The sequence below is a fragment of the Neolamprologus multifasciatus genome, chromosome 12, assembly GCF_963576455.1.
Source record: "Neolamprologus multifasciatus chromosome 12, fNeoMul1.2, whole genome shotgun sequence".
Taxonomy (NCBI): Eukaryota; Metazoa; Chordata; class Actinopteri; order Cichliformes; family Cichlidae; genus Neolamprologus; species Neolamprologus multifasciatus.
The window spans coordinates 14,756,393-14,774,994 of NC_140450.1; the positions used below are offsets into that span (position 1 = coordinate 14,756,393).

Consider the following 18,602-nt stretch of genomic DNA (forward strand, 5'->3'; position numbering starts at 1 on the left):
TATTTAACCTTTCACTTAGTCCCAGTCAACCAAACGTGCCACTTAGCTGTAATATTTAATATGAAATATTGTCAAAATAAAAATAATCATGTACAGCAGATTTCAACAAGAAAACAGTCTGCTTTAATGAAAGACTTTTTGTGCTTTCCCATCGAGGGTCATCTGAGGCGTGTTGGTCCTCTTTTACCTCCATGCGCAAATCTCCAGGCAGGGAAGGAGGTGGCCATGATACGTTTACTGAGATTAACAGCAGATGTTTGGACTTTGAAAGCCAGTAAATATCTGAAAATGACTCAGCTCTATAATGCGTTTTGCACCATCATGGACTGCAGGTTCTAACTTGTGAATGATGCAGTGGATAGCTGTCAGGCGTGGCTGCAGCATCAGTTGCAAAATCAACAAACCATGTGCATAACATCTTCAGAGACTCCCTGGCTGGTGTACAAGACCTGGTGCATAAGTGCATTTCAACAAGCTGAAATATGAATCTGCAGATGTCACATTTGTGGTTAGATTTAAAAATAATATTTAACTGAGGTTGGGATATGTAGACTAGAAAAGCAGTTGTGAAATCCACCAAATCCCGAGTACACCAAAAGGCCATTTTTGCAGTTGCAAATGAATTTTATTTCTTTGTAATTTAAGATGAAACTTGTTCATCTTCTCGACGGCCATCATTTCGTATTCCGACAAGATCTTTGAACTTTGAATATTTCAGTTTGCCTCAATTTTATTTCCATCACTTAGTCTCACTGTGCATCTTTGTTATGCAAGTGTGGCCCGGAAACTGGATGGAAGTGCTTTGCTTTAGCTGGTGTTAAAACATGTGCCACGCTGCTATGTGGGTGTGTGAAAGACTAATATGTTGGCTTCAGATTCAAGATTTTCTCTCTGTAACTTTACTAGAGGACTGAGAGCATAAAGAAGCTGGTAGCTGAACTGGACAGTAAAAAAAAAAGTGAGGTCTGACTCTAAAAGTATATCAAACCAAGCCAGTTAACCTCAGTGCAAGCTTTAAAATAAGATTTTGTACAGTCTAAATGACTCAGCCCATTTTATTTGAAGGCCTGCAGCACACAGAAGTCCACTGTAAAGTCATGTTAAAGGGATTATATATTAAAAAAAAGATTTACTTTCTATATAAAAGTTAAAAACATTCAAACCTTTAAGCAAACTCAGTCATGTGCTGTTTTGCAAGTGCAATTTTACTGAATATGTTAAAAGTGTTTGGCTTTGATATTGCGATGAGCCTTTAACTGACCTCTTGAAAGGTATTGATAATCAGGTACTAATTAATATACAAGTTGCTCTCTACTCATCAGCAACTTAAGGAGTTGATGTTCACAATGCTAAACAACCCTTTCGAGCAGTCAGTAAAGCTCCCCTTTCAAAAACGTTGAAGTGTATAAATACTTTAATATTAGCTGTTTAAACATTAGCAATCACACAATACAAACCCAGCCTCAGGTGGTCACAGGCTAGTGTGTTTCTAATGCCAAGCCCCTTGGGAAATAAGGGCCAGATTATCCATTGTTAAGTTTATAATTAAGGTAGCGCTAATAATAAAAATGATGACATTAATGTAGGAGCCAGGCAGCAAACATTATCTGTCCTGCTCATTGGTAATTTTAATAGATGGTGTTAATTTAACATCATAACACAGTTATTTGTGTCTCTTTTCTTTGTTGTTTCTTTTGAAGATTTAAGCAGGGAAACGTCGACTAGCAACTAGACAAAAAAACTTCATTTTTTGCCTTTGTTTTTACCCCCAAGGTGATGAAAATGGTATCGAGTTTCGAGCCTTTTTCTGGGTATCTCAAGGTCATAGTCCTTCCCGGTCCATTTTCTTAACCCCAATTCAGGGTCACTCCAGGTACTGGGACATATCCCATCTTCTCCCATCAAATCTTTTCACTGAAATCGGTTTCACAGCAGGAAAACTGCCCGTATAGGACAATACAACACTTCTTTTGCCTGCTTCTTATGCTCTTTTGGGTAAATGTCAGCTGCGTTTCGGTACTGTTGACTTATAGTTCACATATCCACCAGCTGAAACTGCCCTGAAACTTCTTATTTGTAGTTGTGATACAAACTCGATACTTGCCGGCTCTGAGCTTGGAAACTGGGCTTGGTAATATAAATGTTAAGAAGTTGAAACAGTCTGAAAAGTATTTCAACCCTATATTTGACTAGAAAATAGATGCTATTGGTTTTTGAAAAAAAAAAAATCTGCCTTTGATGACAGGAGTGAAAAATAGAAGAGGCCTGGTGGGATGTTTCATGACTTATGGGATTAATCGTAACAGGAGTGAAAGAACACCCTGGAGAGGCGGACTCTTTTAGACGGCTTTGTAATATCAGACAGGTCTGAGTATAGAGAAAAAGTTGACTGTAGTTCCTTTTTGTAGTGAAACAGAGCAACTTTCCGCTCTTATATTTATTCTGTTCACATTGAAGCGTCTCATCAAATGTGCTGTTTTGCTGTTCTTGGCAGCGCTCCCCTTTTGCATATTGCATTGTATGCTACTTGCATCAAGTCTGATAAAACGGAGCCATACTTTACATCTCTTGGACTTATTTACTGCTACTATGTGACTCACCCTGTGATCAAGCCTCAGAACACAATGAAAACACATGAACCATATCTCTGTTCAGCATGCTTCTGACATGTGTTTGTAATATTGCATAATGTAAGAGAGCCTGCGCCATAGTAGCTGGTTTTTATTTTTGAAGGCATCAAAGTTAAGTTCCGAGTCCTAAGGCTGGTTTATTTTTGCCACTTAGGATTAGTTAAAGGAGTTGGTGTTTTTAAATCATGACATCAGTGCGCTCTAGTTTGTCTTGAACAATAGCTTTGTTCCAGTTACAGATGGTACAAAACAGAAAAATGAATCTGTTGTCAAAGTGCTTTACATCTGCATTCTATCTGAAGGTCACCAGATGGAGATTGCAAGAAGACTCCTGGTCCTATAGAAGGCAATAGGTCATTTCACATAGATAACACAGTGCATTCAAATGCACTCTCAACCCAATTCTCTTCTTTTGCTTGTGCTGCACAATAACGGTTTCCTGCATGCAAATGAGATACAGGCAGAGCACAGTGGACAGCTCAACACAAATTTTGGGCGATTCCCTCAGTCTAGCAGTCAATGCAGCGCATTCTGCTTCCAGTGTGAAAGGGCCATGTATGTAGATGACTGTCTGTCCTGAACTCTTTTAAGTTCATGTTGGGCCATATTGCCAGATAGATAAAATAAACCTACCTTGTAATCAATGGTCATACTGTGTTTCATAAAAGAGAATTTTTTGTTTTTTATCACAACAACTTGTGATTGACAAGTGATTAGCCAATGAGAAAGCAGCTTCACAGGAGGAGAAAACAAATCTCAAGGCCAATGGAGAATGTCACAGTAGCTATGGCCACCTTCTATTCTCTCTTTGGTTCCAGTTAGTTATGACAGTGTAACAGATACACGTATAAAACTCAACTCTAAGCCTAAATGGAATTAAGGCATAGGTTTCTGTTTCCCCCCCCCTTTTTTGTAGCCCCAAAGGGAGCGTTGCAAAGTCAGTTAACCTATTATATCACCTGATGCCATTTCTGCTTGAGGCTAGCCTTAGGCTAACAGCTCGAGGATGCGTTAGCCATGTTTATCACAACACACCTGAAATTCACACACTGAACTGCCCGTGGGTGAGTTGCATCATGGATAATTGTGATGGTGTAATAATTTGCCAGGGAAAAATCATGCTTTCAATACATTTACGATCATCACAGTTACAGATGTTACACTGGCTTTTTGCTATGCAACCCTAACATGGCGCACTTTTAAATGTGCAGCGCATTGATATAGTTGTAAAAAAATTGTATAGAACTAACATAATTATTCAGTATTGTGATAAATGTTTAGAGTGACAATGCCTTTAATCATCTAATGTTTCTTTCTTTTTTCTCACTCTTGTCGTGATTCTGTAGCTGATTTTATTCTTCCTTATATGTTAATTTTAAAAAAAGGTTTTATATAAGCTACCCTACACTCTTTAGATTTTGTCATTTATGTTATTTTTTGAGGTGTAAATGAACCAGATAAAGATGGAGATAAAAAATAAAATCTATAATTACTGGCAATAATATAATTCGAACCCTTCAGCCTTTGCCGCGAGGTTATCCGTGTAGGTTTTGTGTTAAGTCACAGCACAAAATTGAGCCGATATCACTTAAAAACTCCCTTATTTTAATTCTGCCTAATGTTTTTCACGCAGGTGTTATTTTGCAAATAATTCCCTGTCATTAATTATTCATTGTCACTTCCCATCTCATTATCCACCAGTGGCCACTCCACATCCAAGTCCCAACATTATCGCTCTAGTATTCCCTTCCTGTGCGAGCCATAATTTAGTACACTCTGAGTTCTTATATCATCATTTCTTTATGCATGAGAGAAAGTGTTTATTTGAAATACTTTCTCTCATGCATATGTATATTTATATGGAATGGAAGTGTGAATTGTGGCCCATGCACTTTTAAAAGAGTATGAGTGAGGTGAAAAAATTAGATTTTCACTGAATTTTACATTAGTACAAAAACACTGAGAAACACAGCTTTTACTCCTAAATCCGTTGCATTACAAAGTACGCATAAACTGGCCTGTGCATGTATTATACGCACTGGTCTATGTATGCAAACATGTCCACAAGTAAGCAAATGTGCTCTTCCTTCCAGGTATACACCCCTCACAGAGACACACAGGAAGTTCAGACTTCCTGGGACCACTGTGTTTACAACCACTGGTTATTTCTGGAACCACCCTGATCTTTGTGTCCTTCTCTTCCCCTCTCATTCTCTCGCGATCCCTCTTCCTTATCCCCGTGGTCATTTGTATTCATCCACTTTCATTTACTGTCACCCTGCATCAGTTACAGCCTGCTCTGACTCTCTCTTTCACTTGGCACGCCGTTCCTCTAGTTTTCTCCCCTCACTTCCATCAGTCCCTCACTTTTGACCACCTCCCCTTCCCCCTTCCCATTTCCTCTCATCATGGCAGACTGCATGCAGTGCCGCTCATAAAATAACAACTATTACCGCGCTCCAAAATAAGCACGACTGAACATGAGACGTCTGCACAAGGGTAGTTATTCAACGGCATGCACACTCACATGCACGCTTTTAATCAAACGTTCCAGTGGAGTGTTCTCATGGATCCTGACCAGGGTCTATATTACTTTCCTTTGGCAGTGAACCCAGTAATAACCAAAGACTCCCTGAAGTTTTAGCTTACTGGGTTATTATTCAGTCCTGACGCACATCGACTTTGACTCATAATGCTTTGAGAATTGCAGCGCCGGTCAGTTAAAAAAATAATTCTAATAGATTTTTATTCACCATTTGTTTTTGTTCAGTTTTCTTTCCTTTTCCCACACTTCTTCTGGTTTTGAAAATGGATGTGGTGTAAAACGTATGTAATGTCGCAAAAGAGTTGGGAAAGAGGCATGTTTACCACCACGCTCCATCACGTCTTTGCTTTTTTACAGCAGTCTGTAAGCATTTGAGAGCAATTTTTGCAATTTAGAAAGCAAAATGCTTTCCTATTATTGCTTCAGAAGGGATTTCAGCTGTACACCATTTCTCATTTCATAACGCACCAAATGTTTTCAGTAAGTGACAGGTCTGAACTGCAGCGAGGCCAGTTCAGCAAGGAAGTTCTTTTATTTTTTTGAAGCAGATTTTCACATCCAAAGCTAGAGTCAAGTACAGAGAAGTGCAGTGATTTGAAAAACGTAAACATAAAGTATCCTGATTCTTTGTAAAATTGGAACGCACCAAAACATGCGCACGTCATTTAGCCATAATGGTGCTTTCACAAATTTATAAGCTACCCATAGCATGTGCATCATTTAAAGTCTTCCTGTCATAAGTACTGTGTTCACTGATGGTGCTTGTCAGAGGTGTTCCTGAGCACGTTTAGTGATTTCCACTATAGAGTCATGTGTGTTTTTAATCCAGCTCTGTCTAAGGGCCTAAAACTCGTAGCCATCAAGTTCAATTCTTCTCTTTTGTGCACAGTTATTTGGATTCTCTGTACTTTAAATGATATATTCATTAAATCCCACATTTCTTTTGTAATTAAAACATTTTATTCTTAAGTTGTTTTTGCTCACTTCGTGTTTTCATTTTAAAATTAACCTAACCAGTTGTGTTTTTGTGCATGCTTTGTAGACTTGCTGCCCTTGTAGCATCTAAATTGAAGGAAAAGAAAAACAAATATTTCCTGCAAAAAAGAAAAATCTCACTTTCAACATTTAATAAGTTGCCTTGGTGTTATTTTTAATAACACTCTTGCATATTACATATTTACTAGGGGTGCAACGATACACAAAATTCATGGTTTGGTTCGGTTCGATACTTTGGTGTCACGGTTCGATATTTTTTCAATACAAAAAAAAAAGTTCATGCCTTTTTATTTTTTTCATTTATTAAAATTATAAATATATATTTTAATTCAAAAGTACAGTTTTTAAATTTAATGTTGCTGAAACAACAAAGTAATAAAAAAAATAAATCTATCTGATCGAGAAATCACTCATCTTTGGAAAAGAGAGTTTATTACAGAGAAATGTCTCTTTCCAAAATAAAAGCTATACTATACGCTTCTTCTGGGCTATATTCTCAGCAGCATATTAAACATATCAGGTCCCCATAAGGAGAATCATGTGCTAAAATGACTCGGGTAAAGTTTGTAGCATGCGTGCTTGTTGTTTTTGTCTGCTTCCACTTGTCTTTGCACTAGGATGATGTCGGAGTAAATGTGCAGTCATATTCGTTGTGTTCCCACTAGTGCTGTCAGCGTCAATCTCGTTGAAATGACGTTAACGGCACAACACGGTGAATCTCCGTTAACGAGCTACCGCGGATCGCCCTGTGCATGGGGCTGGACGGCCAACACGTCAACGAGCTAACTGCGCTAACGCACTAGTTCCCACCCATGTAATTGAGCATTGCGTGGCACATCCGACATACTGTTTTACTTTTGTCCATGACGTGCTTAACTTCAGGGTCATACGTCACATGAAAACCAAAATAGTTCCAAATGCCAGATCTGAATGAGGGTGGGGGAGGTTCAATTTGCCATGTTGCAACGAGAGCTTAACTTCTGTCTGCTAGCTTGCCCTGCGCTCAGTGAATCTGCGTTCGAGTACTCCGCCTAGGCTGCACTGTCGAGCGCAGATCCACTGAGCGCTCAACACAGACAGCATCATCAGAAGGAAAGTTGATAAAATAATTTAAAAATTTTGTATTGTTCGATACATATGCGTACCGAACCGAAAGCACTGTATCAAACGGTTCAATATCGATACGAGTATTGTTGCACCCCTAATATTTACAGAGTGTTCCTGGCACTGAAGCGCTTCTACATACTTGATTTCATAATGATACATTGAAAAGCAAATCCTATAGCTTACTTAGTACTTGCAGGCAAAAGGAACATAATTAACAATCGGATGATCTGATCTTTCACTTCAAACTGAAACATTCACTGCCCATTACACGCAGAGTTTGGAAGCAGCAAAATAATCTAGTTCTAGCACAGCCATCCTGTTGGATTCAGATTCTTATCTTTCTGTATTCCCCAGCATGTCTGTGTTTGCTTTCAGACCATGAGGCAAGAGCGTGTGACCTTCTACTATCAGTGGGGTTGAGGGAATTAGACCACAGTCCCTGCCAGGGTCACCATGACAGCTTTTCTGACCATGAAATATTCTCACTGTGCATGAGACACCAGCTGCACAGAACAGCAGGAAAACGGGTGGAAGATCATGGAAACTATTCTCCAAATTAAGTATTGCTCTAGTGTGTCCCAAAGAATTTCTTTTATTCATATTCATATCCGCTCGTGAACATTTTGTTTTGTTGCCTTCAGTATTTCTTCTCTCTCGTGAGGAAGCAGTGAGTTATTTGGCTCTTTCTCAAGAGACGCTGATAATTCAAACCTAATCTATAGTTTGCGTTCCTTTGCTTTTTCTGGGGAAAAGCACTTCATAAGGTATGATAGCAAGCCTCTCCAGTGGACTGTGATGTACGCTGCAGTCGGGGGGGGGGTGGGGGGGAACGCTGAGAAAACCGTACACAACGTGAGAACTATCATATCTTTTTTGCTCCACAGTGTCCTTAGCAAGAGAGGCATTGATAATTCATACTTAATATACAGTTCATGTCCCACTTTCTTTTCCATAAGAGTGGACTGGCTCCATTTTGCATTCACTAGGCTTACTGTTTTCACCGCAGGCTGTGAGTCATCTAAAGTGAGAGCTCTTTAAATGTTAAAACTATAAAGAAAAATGTCACTGTCCATAAAGTAGAAAATTGTAGCGCTTCATAGTCATGCTGAAAAAGACAGTTGGTATAACAGATCTTCAGGAAATTACAGCTCTGAGCACCCCTGCATGGCCTCAGTTGGGCAACACACAGTGGAAAGTCTGACATATATGGAGCTGTGTTTCTGTCTAGGACACACAAAGATGCCTCTGAATGGTTTATATGAACTGCTGTGTGTGGTCTTGCTTTATGTCTTCATGTTTCTGAGAAAATGCTGCCATCTATTGGTCCAATAAGCAAAATGAACAAAAAGAACTCGGTGGTTTGCATCAGATTCTCCATCAGCCACTACTCTATTTTCATAATGTGCTTATATGTATATGGTACTACACGAAAGAGCATGGTGACCAGAAATACAGATGGAAGTGTAAAAACCAGGAGTCGTTTTCACAGTGAGATTTTTTCTGAGATTTTGCATCTGTGTCATCTGCAACTGCCTTCAAAATAGTCTGTTTTTATAGAAAACAAAGAATCTCTATCACTTTCTGTGCAGCAAACAGTGCATTTTTATGTATAGACATCATATGCCACCCAATATTGCAGCTTTAAAGAAAAATCTATAAAAATTCAAATTTTAAATAAATGTTTCATTTAATATTAGATTTACAACAATGCATGGATATTTGATCCCACAGCAGGGTGGTATAGCTGATGCTAAAATGCAGACATTTACAGGGCTATGACTTTATTATGTGTCTTGGTGGGAAACAAGATTAGAGTAAATTGAAAAATTTGTTTCTATTGCGTCATATTTCTCTCTGCTGTGCCTTTTTAAAAACATAACGCCAAGCACTGGAATTAATGTTCATCTGGTGTGATGGAGGTGATTTCAGTATATTAGTGATATATACAGTCGGTGTGTGTTCTAGACTAGTCCTGGCTCACACAATAATAGGAGATATCCACTTGGGGGAGACAGAGCTGCATTAAGGTTTTGGCTGTAATGTGCCATTAATATTGCAGCTGGTAGTTGCTACTTGGAATTGCTCAGAAATCAGTCTTTGGTGAGCCGGGTCATCTTGTTTGCTTTTAAACTGCCTGGTGCACCAGCTCCTTGTATTTCATCTGTGCTTCCTTCCCATTCATATGTCTGCTACAGTAATCCGAGTTATAACTATGATAAAAGGTTAATTTAATAAGCCTGAGTCACCTTTGACATTCTCATAACGTATTAAGAAATATGGTGCACTGATCTGATTATCTAGTGTCTTGCGGAGGCCCTTTTGCCAGTACCAGGCCAGACTCCAGGCTGCAGTCTGGGAGGTGACAGCATGCTGTGTGCTGCCAAAAGAAACACATGCAATCTGTCAAGATTACCCCCGCTTTTTTTTTTTTTTTCAAGGAGTAGAGACACAAAGATTTGATTTATTAGTTTGTTTTGCAAAGAATAGAAATGGAAAATTAAAATGTTGACAAAACTGAATCATAGTTAAAATATGTATGAATGTGAATGCATACAAAGCTACACTCTGTAATATCTGGTTTCCTTTGAGGTGTGGTGAACTCTATTTTCTGCTCTGCTATCTTGGATATCAATCATTTGTTTAATATAAGGCTAATATATAATATATAAGCCTTCAGATGACATAATATTTTTTTGAGATTCTTCGGGGCAGTGTTTACCTCTCTTTTATCACACTGGTATTACTGCTAGACTACATTACACTGAGTAAAGTATCTTGTCATTACTTGATGTAGTAAATAAATCTATGATTCTACTTATCCACTTAGCTGTTGCCATACCTTTCTTTATCGCTTTTTTGTTGCTTTAATGAAGGTGGTCGCTTGTGCTTTACGCTGAGGTGTCATATGCGTGCACCACAGTGGTGTGTTGTAGTGTTTGCAGCAACTGAGTCTGTTTTTGTGCGTGATGCACTTGAGTTTTGTCTTGTAGATTGGCTTCCATTTTCTTGCTTTTGTTCCTCCAGCCTTTGGTTCTTGAAAAATCGACTTGTCCCTCTCCAGCCATGTTGCCCCTGGTAACCAGGGGGAAACGCACACAGACGTGGCAAGGGGAAGTAATCGCTGAAAAAAGAAATGTTTTACAAAGCGTAGAAGATGAGGCGTAAGAAAGGTAGCACGAGAAGAGAAACAATGGAACAATGACAGCAATTACTGTATGTGAGTCCGTCAGAGGAAAACAAATAAAACATGTTTTCACGGAGTGGCATTCATCCCTTTTGACTGTTGTAAAGTGATGATGAATTGCGAGCCATCAACCGAAGGCCAACAGCTCTCCACTGTCATCGTGGCTGGAAGTGTCTTACTGACTGCATCAGCTTGCCTGTAGTAGAGGTTGCTCTGTGATGGTGTTGAAAGGCCAAATCCCCCAACCATTACAGCTTCCAAAATGTCACATTTTTAGCAACTAAAGGTTTTTGAAATTAATTTAAAAAAGATTTTAAAAGCTATTATTCCAAGTATGCATAGATGATGACATTTATGATGATATTTAACACACAGCCAGGCTGGAGGCACTGCTAATGAGGAAACTCCCTGCTGTGGTTTCATTTTCCTTTTTTCCTCATGTGTGAGAAGTTCACTGCTGGACCATCAGTCAGAAGGATGTATTGACCATGACTTAGTTTTGCCTCTGTCTAATTTTTGCATTGCTGTCTTAAATGTATGTTACTATCACGTCTTCTGTAAATATGTGTGAAATATTATTCAAATCTGCAAAACTAAATTGGTAGTCCATATTATACACATTATTAAAACATGCATCCTCTTCATTTGATTTTAAAAAAAAATCTGCTTTCCCTGACCTTTTTTTGCTGTAGTTGATGCAACATTGTAACTAACTAAAAAAAAATTATTGAATGCATTCTCTGATCTTTTGGCAGCCAGTGCGCTGCTTTTGTTCATAGGGAAAGCTGATTTTAGACAGATGGATCCAAAGTGCTTGTAGTGATCACTGGGTTGTATTTGCATGTTTGCAAGTGTTATGGTTAGAATTTATTGGAATTAGAGCCAGACTGATATATTGGCCGTCTAATGTTATTGGTCCTCGTTGGCTATATAGCAATATATGAGCATCAGCATTTACAACAGGCAATAAATGAGAATTTAACAAAGTAAAGAAAGTACAGGATAAACAGAGATAGTGTCAGGCAGAGTGTTAACAAATAATCCAAAGCTTGCTATGACAATAAAAAGAGTTTATTTTTAAACCGACAGGTCATGTTGTCTTAGTAAAGATTCATAAACCTGCACATAACAAAGGTTCAGGAAATCAGCTTTTTTCATGTGCCTGAAAGAAAAAATATGGGTCCATATGTCAGATTTTTAAATTGCAGAATATCTGTATCGGTACTGGTCTCAAAAATCCTATATTTGTTGGTTTCTAATAGTAATATTCAAGGGGTTTTTTTAGCTTCAAAAGTGGTTTTCCAAGAAAGACAATGTTTTCTTTTTCCCTATTTCCCAGAAATCTATACATTTTGCAGTCTTTTTTTCTTCTGACAATAGAAAGGCATTTGATTAGACATTTGGTAGCAAGCGCACTTTACAAAACGGTAATCTGTGGCATAAAAGTGATAATTAGAAGGAATCATAAACACGATAGATGTGCAAAAGATAATATCCAAAAATTTGATATCCCAAATGATGAAAACATTTAGTGGGTAGTCAGTCTTCTATATAGTAGCCTATAGTCGTCTTTTGATAGTCCTTTTTGTCTGGTGGGAAAAGAACAACATCCAAACAGCTTGAGTTTGTTAGTTTTGTATTTCCTGATTTGAAATCTTCCTCTGGGTACCATTACATACTCACGTAATAAATATCAGCTGAGCAATTAAATTTTTTTATTCCCACAGACAAAAAGAAGTAATAATAAAGTGTTCTCTTCTGTTTCCTCACAGGATTTGATTCTATTTGTGGTGGTAGAGTTAAAGTGGAAATGTGCGCACCCATACGTGGAAATGTGCGCGCGCATGTGTGTGAAAGGAGGTTCTCCCACGCCTATTATTAAATAAAGTTATAAATACTGTGCCAATAAATAACAATAACTACAGTGACAACGTGGAACTAAATACCAGAGCAATGACTATCTTCCCTTTTCACTCAGTCCACTGTCCAGGGCACAGGCGAGACGTTCAGGGAACCACTGCTTTTTTCTGTTACTGTACTCTGAGGTATCATAATATATAAAAAGGAACTTTTGCTTTAGATTGTCACACTTGGCAGGACTGGATATAAAACTGGTTAGATCTTAAAGTAAAGTTTAGCAGGACTTCAAAATATGTACTAAAGTTATTGTACAAAATAACGTCAGCTGATTCTGTGATGGTCAGGTGGGAGCTTTTCTGATTTTATTCACAGAATGATTCAGCTGGTGGCGCTAGTCTTCTTGCTTTGCCCTGCAGCAAGATAAGCTTGGTGTTGCTGCAGTTTCAGGTTAGATTGGCTCTCCAGCTCACAGAGGAGCTTGAGAAAGGCAAGAACTACTGACACCAAATGCTGTTCGTAACAGAAGCACGAGTTAGTCCAACCAGTGGACCAAAGATTCCCTATAGAGAGACAGGTAAATAATGGCCCAAACTCTCACAACAGCAACCTGGAGAGCCTGCTAGTAAGGAAATATTGGCTGGAAAGTGCTGGGGTGTTAGCTTCACTGCAGAATGTTATGTTCCAGAAAAGGCTGGCTTATCAATCAGAAAGCGTAGTTACAGTTATGATTGCAGGAAGTCAAACGTTTCTATTTCAGTTTATAATCTGGTTGTCTGAAAAAAATGTTGATATTAGCTAAAACCTCTCTGGGAGATGTCAAATAGGTAGCCTGTGGTAGTGTTTTTGCTTTTTTCTGTGGTGTTAGGAAACATTTCAGATAGTTTCTGCCTGGTGGTATTTGACTGTGTTTTTAATTTTTCAATTTGTTTTTAAAAAAATGTAAGTGTAGAACACAACTGGGCATTCCTCCAACGTGGTTGACTGGAATCATTTGTATATCCTTGCTCCTAGTCTTTGAGGAGCACCCACTCTTTTTGAAATACTAAAGCTAGTGTTGCTAGAGTGTTTGTGAGTGCATGCTGGGTTCCAATTGTGCGTTTAATACTATTCTTGCAACGTTTGATATTTTGAATGTATTTATATAATAATACATACAGCATAAATTGAGCACTACTACATAGTAGTATAGTATTCTGATCAAAAATTCAAAGTTGATTATTCAGAATAATCATTATACATATTTGGAACACAGCTACATGTTCACATTGTCACTGTGAGCAATGATGCTAGCACCACATCATACCTCTACAGCGTCATTGTTGTATAGGAATCTGTAGCCAGAGGTGCTGTGTGTGTCTTTATTCTTTAAGTTACTGTATATATGGAATGCCTTCATGGAGGTCACATAATATTTACAGGTAGGTCCATGAGTATTTGTATAATAGCGGAATATTTGTGATTTTGCCTCTGAACACCAGCATTTTCAATCATACATTTAGGATCTGATTGTTGTAGTATTGCATTACCTGTTTAGGACTTAAAGCCATTTTCAGAGGTTTGAAAGTAATTGGCCAAGATAACATAATTTGGTTTTGGTACTTGGATGAAAATGCTGGAGATCTAGAATCTGTGAATGTCACCATGCTGTGCCAGGCTTTTGCTGCAGTTGCCTTCAGATCCTTGAGAGGCTTTTTTTCATTTCTATCAGAAGTTACACCATCAGACATTGGTGGCCACTATCAGCCATGCATGCCTGTAGAATAACATGGTCTCGACCATGTTTGACAGATGATGTGACCTGCTTTGGATCAGCTGAGCTGTTCCTTTCCATCTCTATACTTTTCTCCTCCAATTATTCTGCTACAAATGAGTCTTTCTGTCATCTGTCCAAAGATGTTTTTTTTACTCCAGAACTAATCTGGCCTTCTTGTTCCTGAATGTAACTCGAGGTTTGAACACTGTTGTAAAGTCGCTGTATTTTCATTCATGAAGCTTTGTGTTGTTTGTAGACTTTTACAATGATACACATGTTAATGAGATGGTTAGATGTCATCAAGGTGTAATTCTTAATCATGGAAATAATTCTGTCATCATCTGTGAGCTACCCAGGGCATTCGTTCTTTTTAAGAATGTACAGATTGTTTATTAGGTTACTCCTAAAGTTTTTGCTATCTAAAATAGATTTTTCAGCATATTTCACTTGCATCAACATCTCTCTGGCCCTCAAACTGAAAGTTAAGTGAAAAGCTATCAAATGGCAGTTTAACAACTTAAAAAACATTGGACTAACAACAGAACAGGTCTCACCTGTACTGCTTTTAAATTCTCCATTTACTTTGGAACTGCTGAAAATGAAACTATGTATAAAAATGGCAGTCAATACAGTCAACATAATACTTTTGCCAAACCCTTTGAATTAAAGCAAAAAGTCACTTAAATCAGTTCAGTCACAGTGCACTTCAATCACATGTTGACTGCTTATTTTAAAATCCACCGTGGTGAGGTAAAATTACAAAATTGTCATTGTTCAAAGAAAGACTTGTGCAACTAACTCTGAGTATGCCATACAAGTATAGGCTATCAACATGTAACAGCAAAAACCAAACTTATAATGCTTTTTAATTGTATATCTTTCTATTTGTATTAGGGTGATTTGAAAATCTTAAGAAGAAACATTGAAGTCATAGCATACATGTTGCTGTAGATTTGTTGCTGGGCTAGTTAAAGCTAAAGTATATTTAAGTACCGTGGGTCGCTTGGAAGAAGTTGGACATGTAAGCATAGTAGAATGAAACAGTTGACATAAGGTTTAAATGAGAATGGCTAGAAGCTTGTTGGAGGCAGTTACTAATCACTAGGCGGAGGAGGATAAAGGCTAGGTGGCTACCTATTAAATTCAGCAGACAATACTGACAAAAGTAAAACTGAGTCTGTCCTGATTGAAAGAAATCACAGCTAGTGGCAGAAGATGTTTAGCTGGTTGCAACCCTCTCCTAGGTTGTTGGGTTTTTTTTTGTTTTTTTTCCCTCGGGTGTGCAAATGTTAGTAAAATGGAAATGCAAATTTGTGCACATGTGCACACACAGCTATACTCATGGAATTGTTTGCTTTTAGAGGGGATGTCCCCTGAAGCTCAGTCTGGATTGAGGGTTACTCAGTAGCAAAAGTGTGACTTAAGTGCGGTCTGCTGCATCGGGAAATGTACCCTTGCAGAGTTGCGTGTGCCTCGACTCGAGCGCAAGCATGCAAAGAGCACCATTACCTCAACCTCTCTCTGCCTCTCTCTCTCTCTCTCTCTCTCCCTCCATACCTCTCTGTTTTCTCTTCTCTATTGTGTACACACTCCCCATCTCTCCCTCTCGCTCTCTCTCAAACAGTCACACATACTCGCGCTCTGCTCAGCTCTGAAGGATCAGTAGCTTATAAACTGGCTGCACTCAGCAGTCACTCTATGTAGGAAGAGGAAGAAAGGATAAATTGCTGTGACTGGATGGAACAGAATTCTTTTCTGTATTGAGTCATACTGGGCTGGGGCTTTTTAGTGAAGTGAGCCACCACAGGTTCACCGTTGGCTTTAGCCAGACAGAACCGGGCTGTTCTGTGCTCAAACCGACTGAATTATTTCAGAATTATTTCAACTCTGGCTGGCTTGGTTTCACTGGACTGTGTTGAGTTTGCCTGCAGACCTGGGGGATAAAGGGCTGGAATGGAATTACCCCCTTTTTTTTTTACCTCCAAGATTTTGCATCACGCCCTCCCTCTCTCCTGCTTTCGTGCTGCGCTCATCTTCTCCTTTGCACTTTCACAGCAGATATTCAGTGTTGCAGAGCAGACAAAGGCAGCAGCTCTCAGTCCTGTTCTTGTGCTTGCTCCTTTAAAGACAAAAAAGGAGTGGGGGATTTTTCTTCTATTTCCCCTCGCTTTTGCACAGAGGGAGCTGCTATCGTGACAAATTACCTGCAGAGCTTTTTGTAGTTTGTTATCCACAGGATTCTTGGATGTCATTTCTTTTTTTCCGCCTGCTTTTTTTTCTTTTCTTTTTTTTCTCTGCACATTACTAAACTCTGACTGTGACAAAGGAGCGGCACATATTTTACCTGTGTTTATTGCATTACCTCTGATTTATCTTGGCTGCCTTTACTATTCATTCATTTGGCTGGTAGTGGTGCTTTTTGTGGTGAAGCCGGGGTAGGCATGGCCCAGCAGGCAGGCATGGGGGTGACCCACCAGGACACCCTGGCAGTGCCCCCCATGCCGAAACACTCCGGCCTGAACGAAGACCTGGTGAAGATCCTGCGGGAGAACCTGCTGCAGCCGGAGAGGCCGCGAGGACACCGGCGATCGCCCTCCTCCATCTCCCCCCGCCTTTCTCCGCGCAACTCGCCGCGACTGCTTCGCCGCATGTTGCTCAACAACAACATCCACAAACAGAGGCGCTTCACTGTTGCACATACATGGTGAGGGCTAAACAGACAGGTGTTCAGTGTGCTGGCGGCTGTAGATGTGGAGCTGATAAATGGGAGGCTGATAAAGGGAATGTGTCTTGTTTGGTTTTTTTTTTATCAGACAACATGTGGTCTAAACCACACCCGTGGCAAACTTTCAAGGTCGGAACTGTGTTTGTTGAGCGCTGTGTGCGCGGTGGGAGGCGGCAGTGTGATAAGCCATTTGTGTAATTAAACTTTGTTCGTGGTTCGACTTCAGTGCTTTTCCTCTTGCAGAAATGCCAGGTATGTGTGTGAGCAAATCCCCCTGTTAGCTTTTCTTCATGTCTAAACCCTCTTCCCACCTCTAGATAATGAGATCTTCTCTGCCTTTTCCTCACGGTAGTGCTTGTCCCCCTTACTTCTCTCATTCTCCAGTGTCCCTCTGCACTATGCAGCCCCCCCATCCGCCTTCCTGCGCTGTTGCTGCTTTTATCTCTCTGCGATGTATAGTCATGCAATATGTCACAAGATAAACCCCAAAGCTGCCTGTCTTGTTAGGTAATTCAAGGCAGGAGAAGCCATCCATCTCTATGTTTATTCCCTCCTGCTGTGGGTTTCTCTGCACACCTGCCTGCCTCCCTGCAGTTTTTGACTATTAATTAGTCTTCTCTTCCTGGCTGTCTATCAGCCTCTGTTGCATTTACCTCATCCCTTCCTTTCAAGTCGTTTCCAGTCTCCAGCCTCTCTCTCCCATTGCGCCTTTTCGCCTCCTCCCCACTCTCATTGTTTCTCCCCCTTAATCAATTTCACCCCCTTTGCTACACCCCGTCCCTCCTCCTCCGCCTCACCCTCTCCATTTTTTGCGACTCATCTCTCTTTCTCTTCCCTCTCCATTTTTCTTCCATCTTTCTCCTGCCTCTTTCCTTCTTTCTTTTTCAGAATGTCTTCTGTCCCACTTCCTCTACTCTCAATCTCTTCAGTGATTTGTCTCCCTTCTGGCATTTGGATCTCGCTCATGATCAAAAACTCATATTCTCATAAAGAAAATCATATATCAGGATTTCTTTACTCCCCGATCTGTTATTTATTTCACCCTTTGATTCTACGTCAAGGTGTGTTTTATCCAGTCATCTGCCTTTCACTCTCCTTTATATTCTTTTGATTTTTATCATCATTTCTTTCTTTTTCTCTATTAATTCATAAATCTGCCATTATTGGTCATTTTTCTTGTGCCCTCTCTTCTTTTTCTTTGCTCTTTGTAGCCGATGGCACAAATACCTGATAAAAGATGTACAGTATCTCATGGCTTCTTGCTATTTTAGTGCAGCCTCCTGCGTGTTTGTGCCATTTAAATTTTGTGAATTAATTATCCATGTGCAGATTCATACACTTTCTGCATGTGTACATGCAAATGTGGGTGTCTGTATGTGATTATTAATTAAGCTTATGTAACATTCGACACCATCTCTCCCGAGTGCCACTCTAAAAAGGAAGCTATTTCTCGCTCTTCCATATTAAGAAGCAGAAATGTGTTTATTCTTGGATTGGATTTTTTCTTTTTTTCCTCATTTCCGCACATCGGCTTGATTTCCTAGAATGGTATATATCTTTAACAGGTGAAAGTACGAGAAGTGCAAAAAGAAAGGAAGTGACACTGGTGGCGTGATGAGTCCTTTATTATAGATGAGAAAATAACAGCGATGTTTAAAAAAACCTGTCGTGACGAGTTAGCTGTTCTATTTTTGGTGACTGTCGCTCAACTGATTTTCTTACTTTGCTTAAGATGTATATGAAAAAAGTCTATCAGGAATTACTACACTCTTATTGTTAAGGAAGAGGAATTGTGAGAGTAT

The 18,602-nt window shown here is 39.4% G+C and overlaps 1 protein-coding gene across 3 annotated transcripts in view; it reads left to right on the top strand.

Annotated features, from left to right (window-relative positions):
* pde4d (phosphodiesterase 4D, cAMP-specific) overlaps window positions 1-18,602 on the top strand; it is a 198,318-nt gene that overhangs the window by 84,439 nt on the left and 95,277 nt on the right. The window contains exon 1 of one of the 3 annotated variants that reach the window (XM_085181359.1): window positions 6,501-16,779. The exons of the other annotated variants lie outside the window; for them this stretch is intronic. Coding sequence (XP_085037485.1) covers window positions 16,517-16,779 — 263 coding nt within the window. The 5' untranslated portion in view covers window positions 6,501-16,516. Of the gene's footprint in view, window positions 1-6,500; window positions 16,780-18,602 lie in introns of those variants that run through there. 3 annotated transcript variants of the gene reach the window in all.